Raw genomic sequence first — 16487 nt, forward strand, 5'->3', positions numbered from 1 at the left:
GTTTAAAGCCATTCAATTTGGGCAGATTCCACTAGGGTGAAGGTTTGCTTTAAATCTAGCTAACATCTGCATTCCCAATTTCATTTCATTTGTAGCCTCAGAGTATTCCTTATTTTCTCACCAACCCAATGACGTATTTTGAAAAAAAATTTTAAATACTCATTTCATTTAGGATTTTTCTCAGCAAGAGGGTTATTCATGTTATCTCTCTAGTTTACCCCTACTGCCCGGCAATAGAAGTACTGACTCTACTTAATATCCTTCATTTGTTTTCTCTTCTTCACTCTTCTTTCTAAGGCTTTAAATCAAGCCCATAACATTTCTTACCTGGATTACTACAATAGACTCCTAATTGATCATCATCTTATCTTCCACCTTGCTGCTGAGGTTATGCTCCAAAATACAAGTCTGATTCTTATTCTTCCTCTCCCTCTCCCTCTCCCTCATCCCCACCTCCCCTCTTTCTCTCACACACACACCCATTTAAAACTCTTTAATGGCTCTCTGACACCACAGTATACAGTATAAATTCCAAAGCCCTCATGATCTGGCAAGTCCATTCTGATCAAACCTCAGCTCATCTCTCTGGTTTTGCCTCTCCTCTTCCCTATCCTACACAATTCAGTACAGTCATACTGAATTACATGCTTGGAATGTCCTTATCCTCCTCATCTCACCTTCATCTAGTTCATCCATGTTCAAGAATTACCCTAAATGTTACTTTGCCAATTTGTGTGCTAAGCATTCTTTACACTACCTCCCCACTCCCATCTCTATGACACTCTTCTATTATGTATGTACATGAATATACTACTAAGCCTCAGAGTATTCCTTTACTGGTTTACTTTCTGGCTCCTCAGAAAGAGTAGAAGCTTCTTCCACACAGGGACTGGCTTCTCTCTTGGTATCCCCAGCACTTAGCATTGTGTTTGCTTCCATAAGATCAATGTCTAATAAACTGACTTAGAACTATCTCACAGTACTTCAGCTCACCAGTTAATACACCAGAGAAAGAAAGGTCAGGCTTCAGCCAAAACAATGCTTCCATATCCTCTGAATTTTATACTGTGTGCATATGTTTATGCTTTAACTTTCATTTATAAAGCAATGTGGTTACACTGTGCAAATCACAAAGAGCAAATGGGTACTTAAGATATGTGTTAAGATTAAATTTCCAGTGAGAGAATTACATACAAATTTTAAAAGTGCTCAACCTCAAACAATGTAAGGTGAAAATCACATGTTCCAAAAATCTGTCAGATGATACAGCAGATAAAACTTTGTCAGATAGCTGACAAAGACATATACCTAGGATGCCAGTGAAAAATTATTTCATGAAGGGTTCATGGATGGCTCAATAGGTAGAGCATGTGACTCTTGAACACAGGGTCATGAGTTCAAGCCCCAGGATGGGGGTTGAGTTTACTTAAAAAAAAAAAAAAAAAAAGTAATAGTAAGACATGAAAAAAAAATTTCATGAAATACAAGTGAAAAAAACATGAACACATAATATTAGGATTTAATGTTAAATCAGTAAAAAAAAAATTACAAAAAACATCTGATCATTTCACTTAGATCTCCAGAAATTTACATATTTATGTCAGCAACAAATCTCTCTTGAAATTAGACAAAGAGAGGATATGGGGTTTGCCATATATCTGGGTATATATATATGGTCATTTTAGTTACACAGAGGCAGGGAGGCTTTTTTCTTTAAAAAGGCTTCATATATTGTTCAAACTTAAGAAACTTCCAACCCTTCTCTCTCCTTCAACTGCAAACATCCCATCAGTCAACCGAAAACCCCTACAGGTTCCATATAATTGATACCACTCCTAACCATCCTGTTCACTACTCTATGTCCATTGCTATAATCTTAGTTCAAGCCTTCACCTCTTACATGAACTAGTACATCTCTCTGCTCTTTGTCATGCTCCCTCTGATACACCTTCTACACTGCAAAATAATGTAAATTTGATTGTCTTCCTCTGTATCAACAGTTCTGCACTGCTGACTGGAAGTTTCCATCTCTCTCAAGCTGCCATTAAGATCTGGTCCTTGTTGGGATGCCTGGGTGGCTCAGTCGGTTAAGTGTCCGACTCTTGGTTTTGGCTCAGGTCATGATCTCATGGTTCATGATTTTCAGCCCTGCATCAGGCTCTGCACTGACAATGTGGAGCCTGCTTGGGATTCTCTGTCTCCCTCTCTCTCTGCCTCTCCCCTGCTCATGCTGTCTCAAAATAAATAAACTAAAAAAAAAAAAAAAAGATTTGGCACTTATTTATTACTGCTTTCAAATGATACTCCTCCACTCTCTCTCACCCTATACTATTCCCTCCAGCCACACAGGTGGTATATCCTATCTAGCAGAGCCCTTGGTGGTACTTTTCTTGGCATAATATGGATAGTGATACCATCAAATGAGTCCCTTCATTTTTCTTAGAAACACACCAAATAATGACCTTTCTGATAAGTTTTGGACCCTCCCACCCCTCCTCACCCTGAAGTAGATACAAATAGACACTTTTCCATTCAGTCTCAATCTCTATCCTTGTCTCTGTTAGCTTTCCTACCTTGCAAACTTTAAAAACTCACTGAACTTGCCCAGTTCTCACTTTCTCACACCAGTTATCTCTCCCTAAGTTCCCAATCAAGCTGAACTAAAAATTCTCCAGTTCTAGTATGTACAAATTTACCTTCTCACCAATTAATAAGAACACTTTTAAAAAATGAAATTTCAAAACACAAACAAATGCAACTTTTTGAGGGGAAGGAGGAGTTCAAATATCCCAACAGCCAACCTTACATTAGCTAATCTCAGGGCAAACCCAGCACAAATCTGATGAACAATTTCAAGACTCATGTGCTTCCATATTTCTCATAAAACCTAAGGCTTTGTTTTAGTGCCTTCCTTATATTTTTCCATTATGTCCAGTTACAGTGTATTGTATTAGTTATACTTCTTAAATGCTAGCCTATAAGTTCAGTGTCTATTGTACTCCATTTTAATTTACTTACCTACGCAGCAACTTCTAAAAGTTAAAAGGTTCCTACAAGTAGACTCCTCTGGCTGCTTATTCTAGCAAAGAGATGCATGAACTGTTACATTATCTACTAATCTTTTCCTTTTCAGAGAACGAAATGGCTGAGTTCATATCATTTTTGGCTCTTGTCTTTCTAGGTGCTCACAACAAACTAAAGCACCATAAAGAGCACAAAGAACTTGTTGGTGGGGGAGTGAAACTCCCTCTACCATAATCCAACCAATGCTCGCTGCTTTCACCCCTTCTGAAATGTGTTCATAAGGAAATTCAACTTAAAAATGACCACTGCATACAAATAGTTGCCATCCTCTCCACCACCCTCCAGCTATCACAACTCCAACGCCAATGACATGGGAATCCTTTGGAGAATTTGTGGGCTGTGAAGTAAAATAAAAGATGCTGTTAAAATTGGGAATTTGTAAAGCCAATCCTCAAGTAAGCTAGCCTGTCAACAATATGGTCTGCCTATCCTAAAAGTCTTTTCATAGGTGCCTAAATTTTTCTTTTCCTTTATTATGCTGCCTAAAATGCAACCACCTAAGTAAGAGATTACAAACATGCTTTTTAAAATGATAAACACCTACTCAACAATTAAGGATGTATCAATTATTTTACAATGTGAATTAATTCAATCATATTGCTTCTCCCTAAAACTCACTAAGAGATGAAGGTTAAGACACCTTCAGGAAGCTGGGTCAGGAAAAAAGAGCTATAAGTAGCTTTAGCATCCCAGGTACCTTTTGGAGGAGAGCTAAGAAAGGTCTACATGAAGTGCCACATAGGGATGGGAATAAGATATTCGGTACCTGGAGACAGAGACACCAAACAGCTGTAATAAAGTTACCAAAATTTTTCCTCTGGCCAGTCCTAGAGAATAACATTTTTTTTTAAGTTTATTTGCTTATCTTGAGAGAGAGAGAGAGAGAGAGAGAGAGAGAGAGAACACGCACATACATATACCCAAACAGGGGAAGGGCAGAGAGAGAGAATCCTAAGCAGGCTCTGTGCTGCCAGCATGGAGCCCGATAAAGGGGTTGATCCCACAAACCATGAGATCGTGACCTGAGCCAAAATCAAGAGTTGGCCACCCAACCAACCGAGCCACCCAGGCACCCTGAGGATAACATTTTTCATATTCCCTTTAGTTCTCAGGCTAGGGAGTATAATATAGATATTAAGAGCCTAGATACTACTCAGATAAACCTGAATTTGACTTCTAGTTCTTTCATTCACTAGTTTTATGACTTTGATCTAGTTACTAATTTCTCTAGCTCTCAGTTTCCTCAGTTATAAAATGAAGATATTATCAACTTCATGAAATACTTGTGTAGATTAAGAAAATTCACAGAAGGGCACCTGGGTGGTTCAGTCGGTTGAGTATGTGATTTTACCTCAGGTCACAATCTCACGGTTCATGAGTTCGAGCCCCAGGTGGGCTTGCTGCTGTCAGCCTGTCAGTGCAAAGCCTGGTTCACATCCTCTGTCCCCCTCTCTCTTTGCCCCTCCTCTGCTTCTGCTCTCTTTCTCTCTCAAAAAATAAATAAAAACATTAAAAAAAAAAGAAAATTCACATTAAAGAACTTGGCACAGTTCTTTATTGGCAAACAGGCAGGCAGAGTAAGAAATCTCAGTTTCCTTTCCCTCATTCATCTGATGTATGAACATGTACTTCACTCATGTTAAACACTCATTTTTTTTAAAGCAGGAGTAAAATAAGAACTATCATTCTAGAAAAAGTGAATGTTATAAAGAATGAAACAATACCAAAAGAGATCTGCTTTAAAGAAATTTATAACATGGGGTGCCTGGATGGCTCAGTTGGTTAAGCGCCTGACTTTGGCTCAGGTCATGATCTCACAGCCCGTGGGTTCGAGCCTCACATTGGGCTCTATGCTGACAGCTTGGGAGCCTGGAGTCTGCAGCCTGCTTTGGAGTCTGTGTCTCCCTCTCTCTCTGCCCCTCCCCCCTGCCCACGCTCTGTCTCTCAAAAGTAAATAAAAACATTAAAAAAAAAAAATTTATAACTATGCAGCATTCCAGTATGAATGAGAAGCATCAGGAGCTGATATAGAAACAACAGAAAACTTAATAAAAGTATAGGTAAGTATTCCAAAATCTCCTAGGTCCATAGGTTTATTGAACTTTATGAAAAGGGCTTCTAAAGGGAATTCTTTAAAGTCATTCTTAAAGGGAGTGACTTTAAGACACAAAAATAAAGCCCTAATAAAGGAAATATAACTGTGATATTTTAGGGGCAGATGGTGTCAACACTTGAGGCCTAGAATTGCCATCCTACTTATAATCCTTACTTAACCATTTGATGTCAGAATCTAAGCTGTAGGCAGCATATCCCAGAGATGGCCCTATCGTATCTCTACTGACAATCTGACAGGACAACCTGCATCACTGGAGCTTGTCAGGATAGTGACCTGTAAGAGTGTTTCAAAAAAGAAAAAAAAAAGAGGGGCCTCTACCCATGAATATTTATTTTTTAAGGGAAGTACATGCTAAATCCTGGCAAGACTGAAGAAGGTAGTATTAGAGAGGGACCAAAGAAACAAAGTACACCATTCACTTTCTGAAATAAAGCCAAATTATCTGAGTCATCTTGCTCCTATAATCATTCTTGGTGTATCACTTGTATCATTTAGTGTATCATTTTAGAAACAGAAGACAACAGAGAGATAATTAAAGGTTCCAGTGGTTCTTTATGTTGGGAAGTAGTAGAGGTATTTAGTAATGTGAGAGACCATTTTTGGTGTTTCATGACTGGAGGCTGGGGGAGCACTACTGGCATTTAGTGGAGAAAAGCCAGGGATGTTATAGCATATTGAAAAATGCCTCCCCTTCCCCAAAGACTGCTCACACCTTCATTTCAGACTCACCACCTCCAGAACTGTAAGAGAATAAATGTGTGTTAAGCCATGCAGTTTGTGGTAATTTGTTATAGCAGCCACTGGAAACGAATACAAATGCCAAATCTTCTGCAACAGATGGAACAATCCTATACAATAAAAAATTGTCCCAGCCAAAATGCCAGTAACACTCCCACTGAATTAAACAGAATATGAAGAAGTGAAGGTTAACTGAGAAGGCAGAGGAAAAGTATGGAGGACTAAATGATACGTAGGGGAAAGAAACAGTAGTCAACAAGTTTAATCAAGTTGCAAGTTTTACCCATATATTCAGAGATAATAAGTATTTTTGATGGGTCAGCTATAAAAAATGTGAAGCTTATTACATTCAGAATAAAAACATACCTTTTTTAAAGGGAAGGGGAACTAATAACGCAAGTTTGCAGATTTATTTTTGTTTTTTTTTTTAAGTTTATTGAGAGAGAGAGAGAGGGAGAGAGAGAGAGAAGTAGGCTCTGTGCTGTCAGCGCAGAGCCCAACACAGGGTTCAACTTCACAAACCATGAGATCATGACCTGAGCCAAAATCAAGAGTCAGACATTTAACTGACTGAGCCGCCCAGGCACCCCACAAGTTTGCAGATTTATATTATCTGTATAGTTGTTTAAATAGGCTTATTTTGAAGTCTCAGTATTATAGATAGCAACAGGATAGCTTAATCTAACCTTGCATCTTAGTGTGTTTGGGATGCTATAACAAAAATACCATTGACTGGGTGGCTTAAACAACATTTATGTCTCACAGTTCTGGAGGCTGGGAAGTCCAGGATGAAGGCCCCAGAAGATTTGGTGTGGGGTACAGGCCCGCTTCCTGGTTCAAAGACAGCTACCTTGGGGTACCCAGCTGAGTTGGTAGAGCATGCAACTCTTGATCTGAGGGTTGTGAGTTTGAGCCCCATGCTGGGCGTAAAGATAACTTTAAAAAATAAAAGAAATTGGGAGCACTCGAGTGGCTTAGTTGGTTAAGCATCTGACTCCTGATTTCAGCTTGGGTCATGATCTCAGTTTGTGGAATTGAGCCCTGTGTCAGGCTCTGTGCTGATGGCACAGAGCCTGCTTGGGATCTCTCTCTCCCCCTCTCTTTGCCCCTCCCTGACTCACACACTCGCTTGCTCTCTCTCTCTCTCTCTCAAAATAAATAAACTTTAAAATACATAAATTTTTAGAAAACATATATAAAAAAACAAAAACAAAAACTGTTGTCTCCTTACTATGTCCTCACAGTAGGGGCAAGAAGGCTTCCTGAGCTCTCTCTTTTTTTAAAATGTTTATTTATTTTGAGAGAGAGAGACAGATCATAAGCGGGGGAGGGACAGAGAGAGAGGGAGACAGAGACTCTGAAGCAGGCTCCAGACTCTGAGCTGTCAGCACAGAGCCCGATGCAGAGGTTCAAACCCACGAACCGTGAGATCGTGACCTGAGCCGAAGTCAGACACTTAACCAACTGAGCCACCCAGGCACCCCTCCTGGGGTATCTTTTTTAAGGATACTAGTCGTCCTCATGAGAGCTCCATCCTCATGACCTAATCACCTTCCAAAGGCCCCCATCTCCTGATACCATCACACTGGGGGTTTAGGATATCAACATATGAAATGTTGGGGGGGGGGACGGAGGGAACACAAAAATTCAATCTGTAATCAATGGCAGGAGCCCCACTCTACTGTTTCTCACTACATACACTCTTTTTATTATACCCCTATCTTTTCTTCCTTCTATCTATTTTAAGCTTACTAATGGCACCAAAGTACATTGTTTAACCCATCCTATGGTACACAATTTACCAGTCCCCATTTCTTTGCTGTGGCCTCTTAGTTCACACTCTCTCCATTACTGTTATGATATGGGAAATAGCCCTAACGCAGTCCACATCTCCACTACAGCTGGAAGAGTCAAGAGATTCTTCAAACTATAGTAGTCCCTTATGCCTTTTTTCTACATTACTTTCCAGTGCCAAAAAAATGACAGTCTCTCCACTACTATCAAGGAGCCAAAGTATAGCAGTCACAGAGACAGAGACAGATAAAAAGAAAGAAAAGAAAGAATCCCTCTATAGAGCCCTTCTTATCCCAGAAGGATAGAGAAGAGAAATGACAGAGACACAAAGAGACTCCTTTTTGGTTCTACAGTCCCCCAGAAATAATAACAAAATAAGCTAGACTGTCCACCTAGGAAACAGGAGTGGGTGATAGTTGCAAGAAATACGGTGTCTCATCAGTATCCCATCCTGAAGTTCTTAAGCATTCAGGAATAGAAAGCATTACAAAAACCTTTATACCCAGAAAACTAAATTTACTAAGTATAAGAGGAATGAAATGATTAGGTTCGGGGACAGATAAACAAAGATAATTTTTGTTGGATCAACAAAAAGGAAACTAGAGTGAGGTAGTAGTAGTGATATGGTGAAAAATGCATGGGCCTAGGAGTAAAGACACCAGAATTCTAGTCCTTGTTCTGCCATTATCTAAGACCAGTGTTACTCAAAGTGTGGGCTTCACACCAGCTATCTCTAGTCCATGACAAGATTAAAACAGAAATTCGGGTGCAAGCATTTAGAAATTTTTATGACAATTTGATAGAGTAATTTTATGTCTGTGGAATTAAAAGTTCAGGCTTGAAAAATTTATGGATGGCAAATTACCATATGAAAAAATGCCCAGTATCATTAGTCACTAGGGAAATTCAAATTAAAACCACAATACTATACTATTATACACCTATTAAAATGACTACAAAAAATTAAAACTACCAAATGGGTAACTCAACTCTCATATATTACTGATGGGAATGCAGAATTGTAATCATGACCTTGGAAAACTGGCAATTTCTTAAAGTTATACACCTATCACATAATCCAATAATCCCACTCTAGGTATTTATCCAAGAGAAACAAAAACTTACATTCACACATTGTACACTAATGTTTTTAGCAACTTTATTTATAATCTCACAAAGTGGAAACAACACAACTACCCATTTACTTAATGAATGGATAAACAAATTGTAGTACATTCATTCAATGGTATACTATTCACCAAAAAAAAGGGGCAGGAACTACGCATACCACAATGATATGAATGAATTTCAAATGCTAAGTGAAAAGAAGCCAGACTCAAAAGGCTACATACTGTGATTCCATTTATATTACATTCTAGAAAAGAAAAACAACAGACAAAAAGATTAGGCTACAGGTAGGGGGAAGGGTTGACTACAAAGGGGCAGGAGAAATTTTCTGAGGATGACAGAATTGTTTTGCATCTTCACTGTGGTTACAGAATTGTACACACTTATCAAAACTTATAACCACACACTAAAAAGGGCAGATTGTACTGCATGCAAATTGTACCTTAATTTTGAAAAGAATTTGGGCTTATATTTTGTATGTGTTTTTATTTCATTTTTGAAGCCATTAATTTTTATTGTATTTTATAAAAGTGCTGGTACACAAAGAATGGAAATTTTAAAAAAAAAAGGTCCTTTCCTCCAAGTAAGTTTGAGGAGCACTGACCTAGACATATAACCCCAAGTCACTTTACTTTCATTTGATAAACTCAGAAATGGGTCAAGATGGTTTTTAATATATCTTCCAGCCCTGACCCCCCCCAAAAAACAACAAAAACAAAAACTATGAATGTTAAATGATTTCTGGTTTCCTCAAATGCCTACATAATACGAGTTACTTCCATACTCCTAATGTTGGAAGCACCGTCACATTCTCCTGGTTTTCCTCCTATACCTTTGGTTTCTTTGGAGTCTTCTCTGTACTTTTTCCTTTGCAGTGCGTCAGAGTAAGTGTTCCTTCAACTTTGGGTCCTGGAGCCTACTGTTTCCTCACAGTACACTCTCCCCTGCAAGAAGCTATCTACTTTTAATAGCTTCAACCGCCATCACTATGACTCCTCAGATGTCTCTTCTCTTTCCAGACCAATACTCATTTGCTTATTGAACAGCTCTACTTGGAAGTCTATCTAAAACCGAACTAATCATCTTCTCCCCAAACCTCTCCTACTATCCCGTAACATTCACAAATAGCACCTTTATATACCTAGATGTCTGAAACAGAATCCTAAGCTTCATTCTGACTCCTGTGACTTTTTCCCACCTTTCTTCCCTTATCTTCCACTTCTCTGCCACAACCTTATTTCAAGACACCAGTATCTTCCTTGGATTAATGCAACAGTCTTCTACTCATCTCTATGCCTACCCCTTCTCCACTATAAGTAGCTCTTTCTAAAAAAAAAAAACCAAAATCTGGTTATGTCACTCCTCCAATTAAATTTTTCATTGACTCCCCCTACACTTGGGATACAGCCAAGATTTCTTAACATGGGTTACAGGCCTTTCCTAATCTGGCACCTGCCCTCTTATCTCTTCAGCTCAATTTACTGCATCTCCCACTAGCTATGCCCTATTCATTTGGAATTATCAATTCCCTAAACCTATTGTCTCTCCTTTCTTGTCTGTATATGTATATATCTGTCCCTCTCTCTTTCTGCCCTTCCTCCTTCAGGCCTTTGTACATGTTCCTCCTATCAGAAACATCTCTCCTCTAGGTTTAGCTAAAAACTTATTTCTTCTAGGAAGCCTTTCTTTACCTCCATGTTTTGTGCTCCCATAATAGCTCCCTACCATTCTCCAACTGTATTGTAACACCTATTTGTGTCTGTATTCTCATTAACTTTTATGCTTTTTGAGCATAGACACCTTGTCTTGCTCACAGTAGTATCCCCCAGATCTGAACCATGCCTGGCACACAGCAGTCTATCATATTAAGTTTATTAGTAAGATTCCATTCACAATTCAAAATTTATTTTTTTTAATTTTTTTCTAATGTTTTATTATGTTTGAGAGACAGAGAAACAGAGTGTGAGCAGTGGAGGGGCAGGGGGAGAGGGACACAGAATCCAAAGCAAGCTCCAGGCACTGAGCTGTCAGCATGGAGCCTGACACGGGGCTCAAACTCCCAGACTGTGAGACCATGACCTGAGCCGAAGTCTGACGCTCAACCGACTGAGCCACCCAGGTGCCCAAAGACACTACGACTTCTTTTTTTTTTTTTTTTTTAATGTTTATTCATTTTTGAGAGAGAGAGAGAATGTGAGTGGGGGAGGCAAAGAGAGAGAGGGAGACGCATAATCCAAAGCAGGCTCCAGGCTCTGAGCTGTCAGCACAGAGCCTTACATGGGACTTGAACTCACAAACCGCAAGATCATAACCTGAGCCAAAGTCAGACACTTAACCAACTGAGCCACCCAGGTGCCCCCACAACTCAAAATTTATGCCTCTCTAACTTCTGCTCAAACATAATCACCTTCTGAAATAGTTTTTAAAATTCCAAGAGTTGTCTCTTGATATCTAGAACACTTACAACCACCATTTCTGACAGAGAAATACATTTTAATATTAACCAAAGAGAAATAAATTGTAGAAAAGAGTATGTATAGAAATTAGCCACAAAGCCAAATACTACACACGTCAGTTTTCTAATTTCTGTAACTAATATGCGTTCATTCAACAATTTTAGAGAGAGATTAAACTAAGGTCTCTTCTATAACTGAGATTCTATAGTTTCATTAAGTGGAGCATAAGGGTGGCTCAGCCGGTTGAGCATCCAACTCTTAATTTCAGCTCAGGTCATGATCTCAGAGTTGTGGGATAGAGCCCCCATCACCTCCCCCCACCATGCCCCCTGTCAGTCTCTGTGCTGAGCATGGAGCCTGCTTAAGACTCTCTCTCTCTTTCTCTCTCTCTGCTCTTCTCCCCCACTTGCACGCGCTCTCTCTCTCTAAAATAAAAAAGTATATAAATTTAATTAAGTATGTGAATGCCTACTATGCACAAAACTTTACAGAATTCTATCCTAACAACCTTTTGTACTCTCTCAGCCTCCACTTTCTACTCCCTCACAGTTTGTCCTTACCTTCTATTGCCTGTTTATTTCTTCACCAATTCTATAGCATCTACGTATCTTTCATCTAATGAAATTATTCTGATTACATCTGTGCATTTTGTCTATGTGTGCCTGAATGTTAGCCTAAGCTGGTGTTAATGGGATACTGCCATGGTTCAAAACATTTTTTTAATAATTATTTATTTATTTAAATTTTAGTCCTTTTTAAAAAAAGTTTTTATTTATTCATTTAAGTAATTTCTATACCCAACTTGGGGCTCGAACTCATGACCCTGAGATCAAGAGTCACACACACTTATGACTAAGCCAGCCAAGCGCCCCGGTTCAAAACATTTTTAAAAGTTGTTCTTTTGGAGGGCATGGGGGGGCGGGCCATGTTGGGTATAGAAATTACTTAAATAATTTTTTTATTGTTCTTTTAGATTTACCTTCAGATCTAACAGCACATTCCTTCCTCATGTTTTGAGGACTAATGTGACTTTTGAAAGCAGTCAGCAGTCATTCAAACCCAAGTATGATGAATATCAAGAGAGATCAAACTGAATAATACTGCAAAATGTAGTAGACTATAAAGTAACAGGACTGGTTTTCTATGCAGCTTCAAATGATTCCAACATCATCAATGGTAAAGGTATATAGTTTCTCAATGTTGATTATTTTCAAAGACTATCACTTCCCTTGGCTACTTGGTTATCAGAGTTTGATCACAGAAAAAATGTTTATGACGTAATATTAATTGAAAATCTTACAATTCTAAATTATGTATACAATGATCTACAATATAAAAATAAGAAAAAGTAAAAATAAAAGTATGCAAACAAGATTTGGAAGATAATATGTAAATAAATAATGCTGCTGAGAGGTTAGCTTTAACTTCTTTCAAAATCATTTCATGTTGTGATTTTTTTTGTGTGTGTGATTTTGAATTTTTTTTTAGTGTTTATTTTTGAGACAGAGAGACAGAGCATGAGTGGGGGAGGGGCAGAGAGAGAGACAGAGGAAGACACAGAATCTGAAGCAGGTTCCAGACTCCACACTGTCAGCACAGAGCCCAACGTGGGGCTTGACCTGAGCTGAAGTCGGACACTTAACCAACTAAGCCACCCAGGCACCCTGTGTGTATGATTTTTTTTAATAATTTTTTTTTTTTTAAAAATCAGAGTCAGGGTGCCTGGCAGGCTCAGTTGGTAAAGCACGTGACCCTTAATCTTAGGGTCACGAGTTCAAGCCCCAAGTTGGGTATGGAGCCTATTTAAAAATAAATACAAATTTTAAAAATAAAACAAAATACAAAAAACAGAACAAAATGAGGGCTGATGGGAGGTGGGAGGGAGAGGAGGGTGGGTGATGGGTATTGAAGAGGGCTTCTTTTGGGATGAGCACTGGGTGTTGTATGGAAACCAATTTGACAATAAATTTCATATATTTAAAAAATAAAATAAAATAAAATAAAATAAAATAAAATAAAAACCAGAGTCATTACACCCGACGCTAATATAACGTGTGTCAACTAAACTCAGAGAAAAAAAAATTCAGAGCCATTATTTCATACCCATATATCATATACATTTGTTCTTCTTAGCAAGAAATAAGACTTAAAATTCTTTCAGTTTTCTATTTCTAAATGCCACAGGAAAGGTAAGGCTCACATTTTTGAAAATATATTGCTTTAACCAGAATGTTGAGCGTCCAGATAAGTAAAATCTTTCTGAAATCAGAGCATAAGCTCTTAAGGTCAGTTTAATTCATTCAGCAATGAAAAAATATCAAATACCCTTTTGTCATAAATACTACAATTTAAAATATATGTGAACAGAACCCCAAACTATCTTTTTAAAATATATCGAAAAGGCGGCGCCTGGCTGGCTCAGTCAATAGAGCTTGATCTGAGGGTCATGAGTTTGAGCCCCACATTAAGGGCAGAGCTCACTAAAATAAAATAAAGTAAAATAGAAATGTGAAAAAGACTAAAGGGGTCAATCATGTGTTTCTAACAGTTAATTACTCTCTTGTAAAAAAAAAAAAACAACCCAAAATTATTAATAGAGATTCATAATACATCAAGGACAATCTAAGATATTTTCCCTTCTGCAGACTTCCAGATACACTGTTTACTAAGGATCTCCAACATAATTCAGGAATAGAAAGGCCTGTGACCAAGAAATAAGCCATGTGGGCTAGCAAACAAACAGATTTAAAGCAAATAAGTGAGCCATTTTATCTCATCACACTTTGGGTTTTGTCCCAAAAAGTTCCATTAGAAGTAATAACATGAGGTTCTGAGTTCCTGAAGGGGTGGTTGTTACTATAAAAACAGTCTGAGTTCCTGAAGTGGTGGTAATTAGCATAAAAAACTGAAATTAAATAGGTGGCATCTTAAATCAACTCCATAAAAATCTAAAGATTAATAATAATTACTTCCATATCTGACTCACTACGAAGATTTTTCTATGAAAACATAATGCTGCAACATTAACTTATATACACAATAATTTTCTAATTTTCCCAATAACTGTGATCTGCTTAGACATTGGGAAGTGTATTACATCTTTAACAGTCCAATCACAAAAGTTTTAAAACATTAAGAAAAGATGATCATTCCATTCCTCATCCCAATTTTATTACAAATCTTACTTTACCGATTTTGATGTAAACGTTTCATGCCCACCAGCTAGATAATGTATGAAACATCTAGTTGTCATTGCAGAGCAAAAGATAAAACTAGCTTTAAACTGTAAAACGGCAACTTGCATACAATCTGTCTGGTTAGAACAATATAAAATTTTACTTAACCAGATCTCATACGTCAAACTCTAGGTGCATTAACAGTAGAAACATTGTCTGCACCTAACAAATAACCAGATAAAGTATAGATCTGCTGAGGGAGGGAACTAACATTCTAACCTCCTTCCAAAATGACAAACTAGAACGGCAAAATTACACTCAGGCACATGGAGTACTCTTCTCTCAAATCACTCCACAGAGAACTTCATCATTTGCTCCGCCCTCTAATAACTCATGCAAAAAAAGTTCAGCACCATCAGAGGGAAACAAGGCATAGAGAATTCATAGAATGGCTTAGGGCCTTTCCTCCAGGCGGTAAGAGGATCTGCGTGTGCCCTTCGCAGGGGTCCAAAGAAAAAGAATAACTGGGGGCTTGGGGAATACTGACACCCAGAAACTGACTTTCTCTCCAAGAAGTTTCTGCCGCCATCCCTATTTTATCAGCAGGAGGATCCGGCGCCATCGTCCCAGTCTTTATGATTTTATTATGGGGAGGTGGGAAACGCCACCCAGGATTCTTCCATGCCTTCCCTCTTAAGGTTGGAGGGGGGGGGGGCTCCCCCTCATTCTTTTTCTTTAAACCTCTGTCTTGAAGGTACTCCTCAGCACCCCTCTTTACAGCGGCCTATCCCCCAGGATCGGTAAAGGCGCTGTCGAAGCCACCATCCTCGCCGTTAAGGCGGGAGGGCCCGAGCACGCCAGGGCCACGGCGATGGCTCTGAGGGGCCCAGAAAGGGGAAGGGCAGGCCAGGGACTAAGGGAGAATGACCTGACTAAGGAAGAATGGAAAAAGGAGGTGAGAAGATGCACTGCACCCCAGGGCTGCACAGAGAAGAGAAGATGATGAAGAAGGAGGAGGGCGGTGGCCCGGGTGCGGCCCCCCACCTCTCCCGCCCCCAGGTCCCCGGACCGGCGGGGGCGGATGGGATCGGCCCATTCCCCGGGTCTTAGCTGACAAGGGGGGGTAGTAGGGGGGTGGGGGTGTCTCCCTCCACACTGCGAAGAGACCGAGAACAAGGCATGGGGTACGCGGGGGGGCTGTCTCCCGCCTGAACCCGGAGACCCGACGCCGTCGTCGCCTCTTCCTCAGAAGGGAGGACGGGAGGTATGGGTAAAGCCCGAGGGAGAAATGCATGAAGGTAAGGGGAAGCCCAGGGCGGAACGGCGGTCCGCTCCAGACCCCACTCTCCACCTTCCGGTAACCGCGTCTCTTACCGGTGATGGCGGTGAACTGCTGAATTAACCCCTTCAGCGCCGAGGACGCCGCGGAGCCCCCGTGGGCAGCCATCTTACCGCCGCCGCCGCTGCCGCCGAACAACAACACAGACACACACGGACCTCCCTCCCCCACCTCGCCGCGCGGTTTGCGCAGGCTCATTGACCGCCCCCAAACTCCGCCCCTCCCGCCCCGCCCCCCCGCGGCGGTCAGCGCAGGCGCACTTCCAGGCCCGTCCGGGAGCGCTCTCTGCTCTCCGGGTTGGCTGCCCGGTTGCTGCCTGCCGGCTGCATCCTTCCTTGCAACCTCTGGTGCCTTCTTCTCCAAGCTCTAAGGCCGGTGTCACAGATGCGATATCTGTTCCTGGTTTCCGAAATAAGCTGAGGGCTCGGCAGGTAGTAGGCTCTTCGCGTTTCAGTTTCACAAGGTTTATTGACAGACCCAACTGCCGTTGACAGTTTTCCTTCTTTTTTTTGCAGCTCTACAGCCCTCTGCTAGGTTTTCCTGCAGCTCCTGTCAAAATACAAATCCTACCTCATCGCATTGAAGCGACTTTCGCACCTGCTCGCCAACCTTTAAACTAATTGTTTGGCTAACCTGGTGCGAGGATCCATCCAACA

General features: G+C 40.2%; 1 protein-coding gene across 1 annotated transcript in view; it reads right to left on the bottom strand.

Annotated features, from left to right (window-relative positions):
• Positions 1-16021, bottom strand: part of UBXN7 (UBX domain protein 7) — a 58053-nt gene extending 42032 nt beyond the window's left edge. Inside the window, exon 1 of the mRNA XM_027061108.2 lies at positions 15867-16021. Coding sequence (XP_026916909.1) covers positions 15867-15939 — 73 coding nt within the window. The 5' untranslated portion in view covers positions 15940-16021. The remainder of the gene's footprint in view (positions 1-15866) is intronic.
• Positions 16022-16487: the final 466 nt, after the last annotated feature.

The sequence above is a fragment of the Acinonyx jubatus genome, chromosome C2, assembly GCF_027475565.1.
Source record: "Acinonyx jubatus isolate Ajub_Pintada_27869175 chromosome C2, VMU_Ajub_asm_v1.0, whole genome shotgun sequence".
Lineage (NCBI taxonomy): Eukaryota > Metazoa > Chordata > Mammalia > Carnivora > Felidae > Acinonyx > Acinonyx jubatus.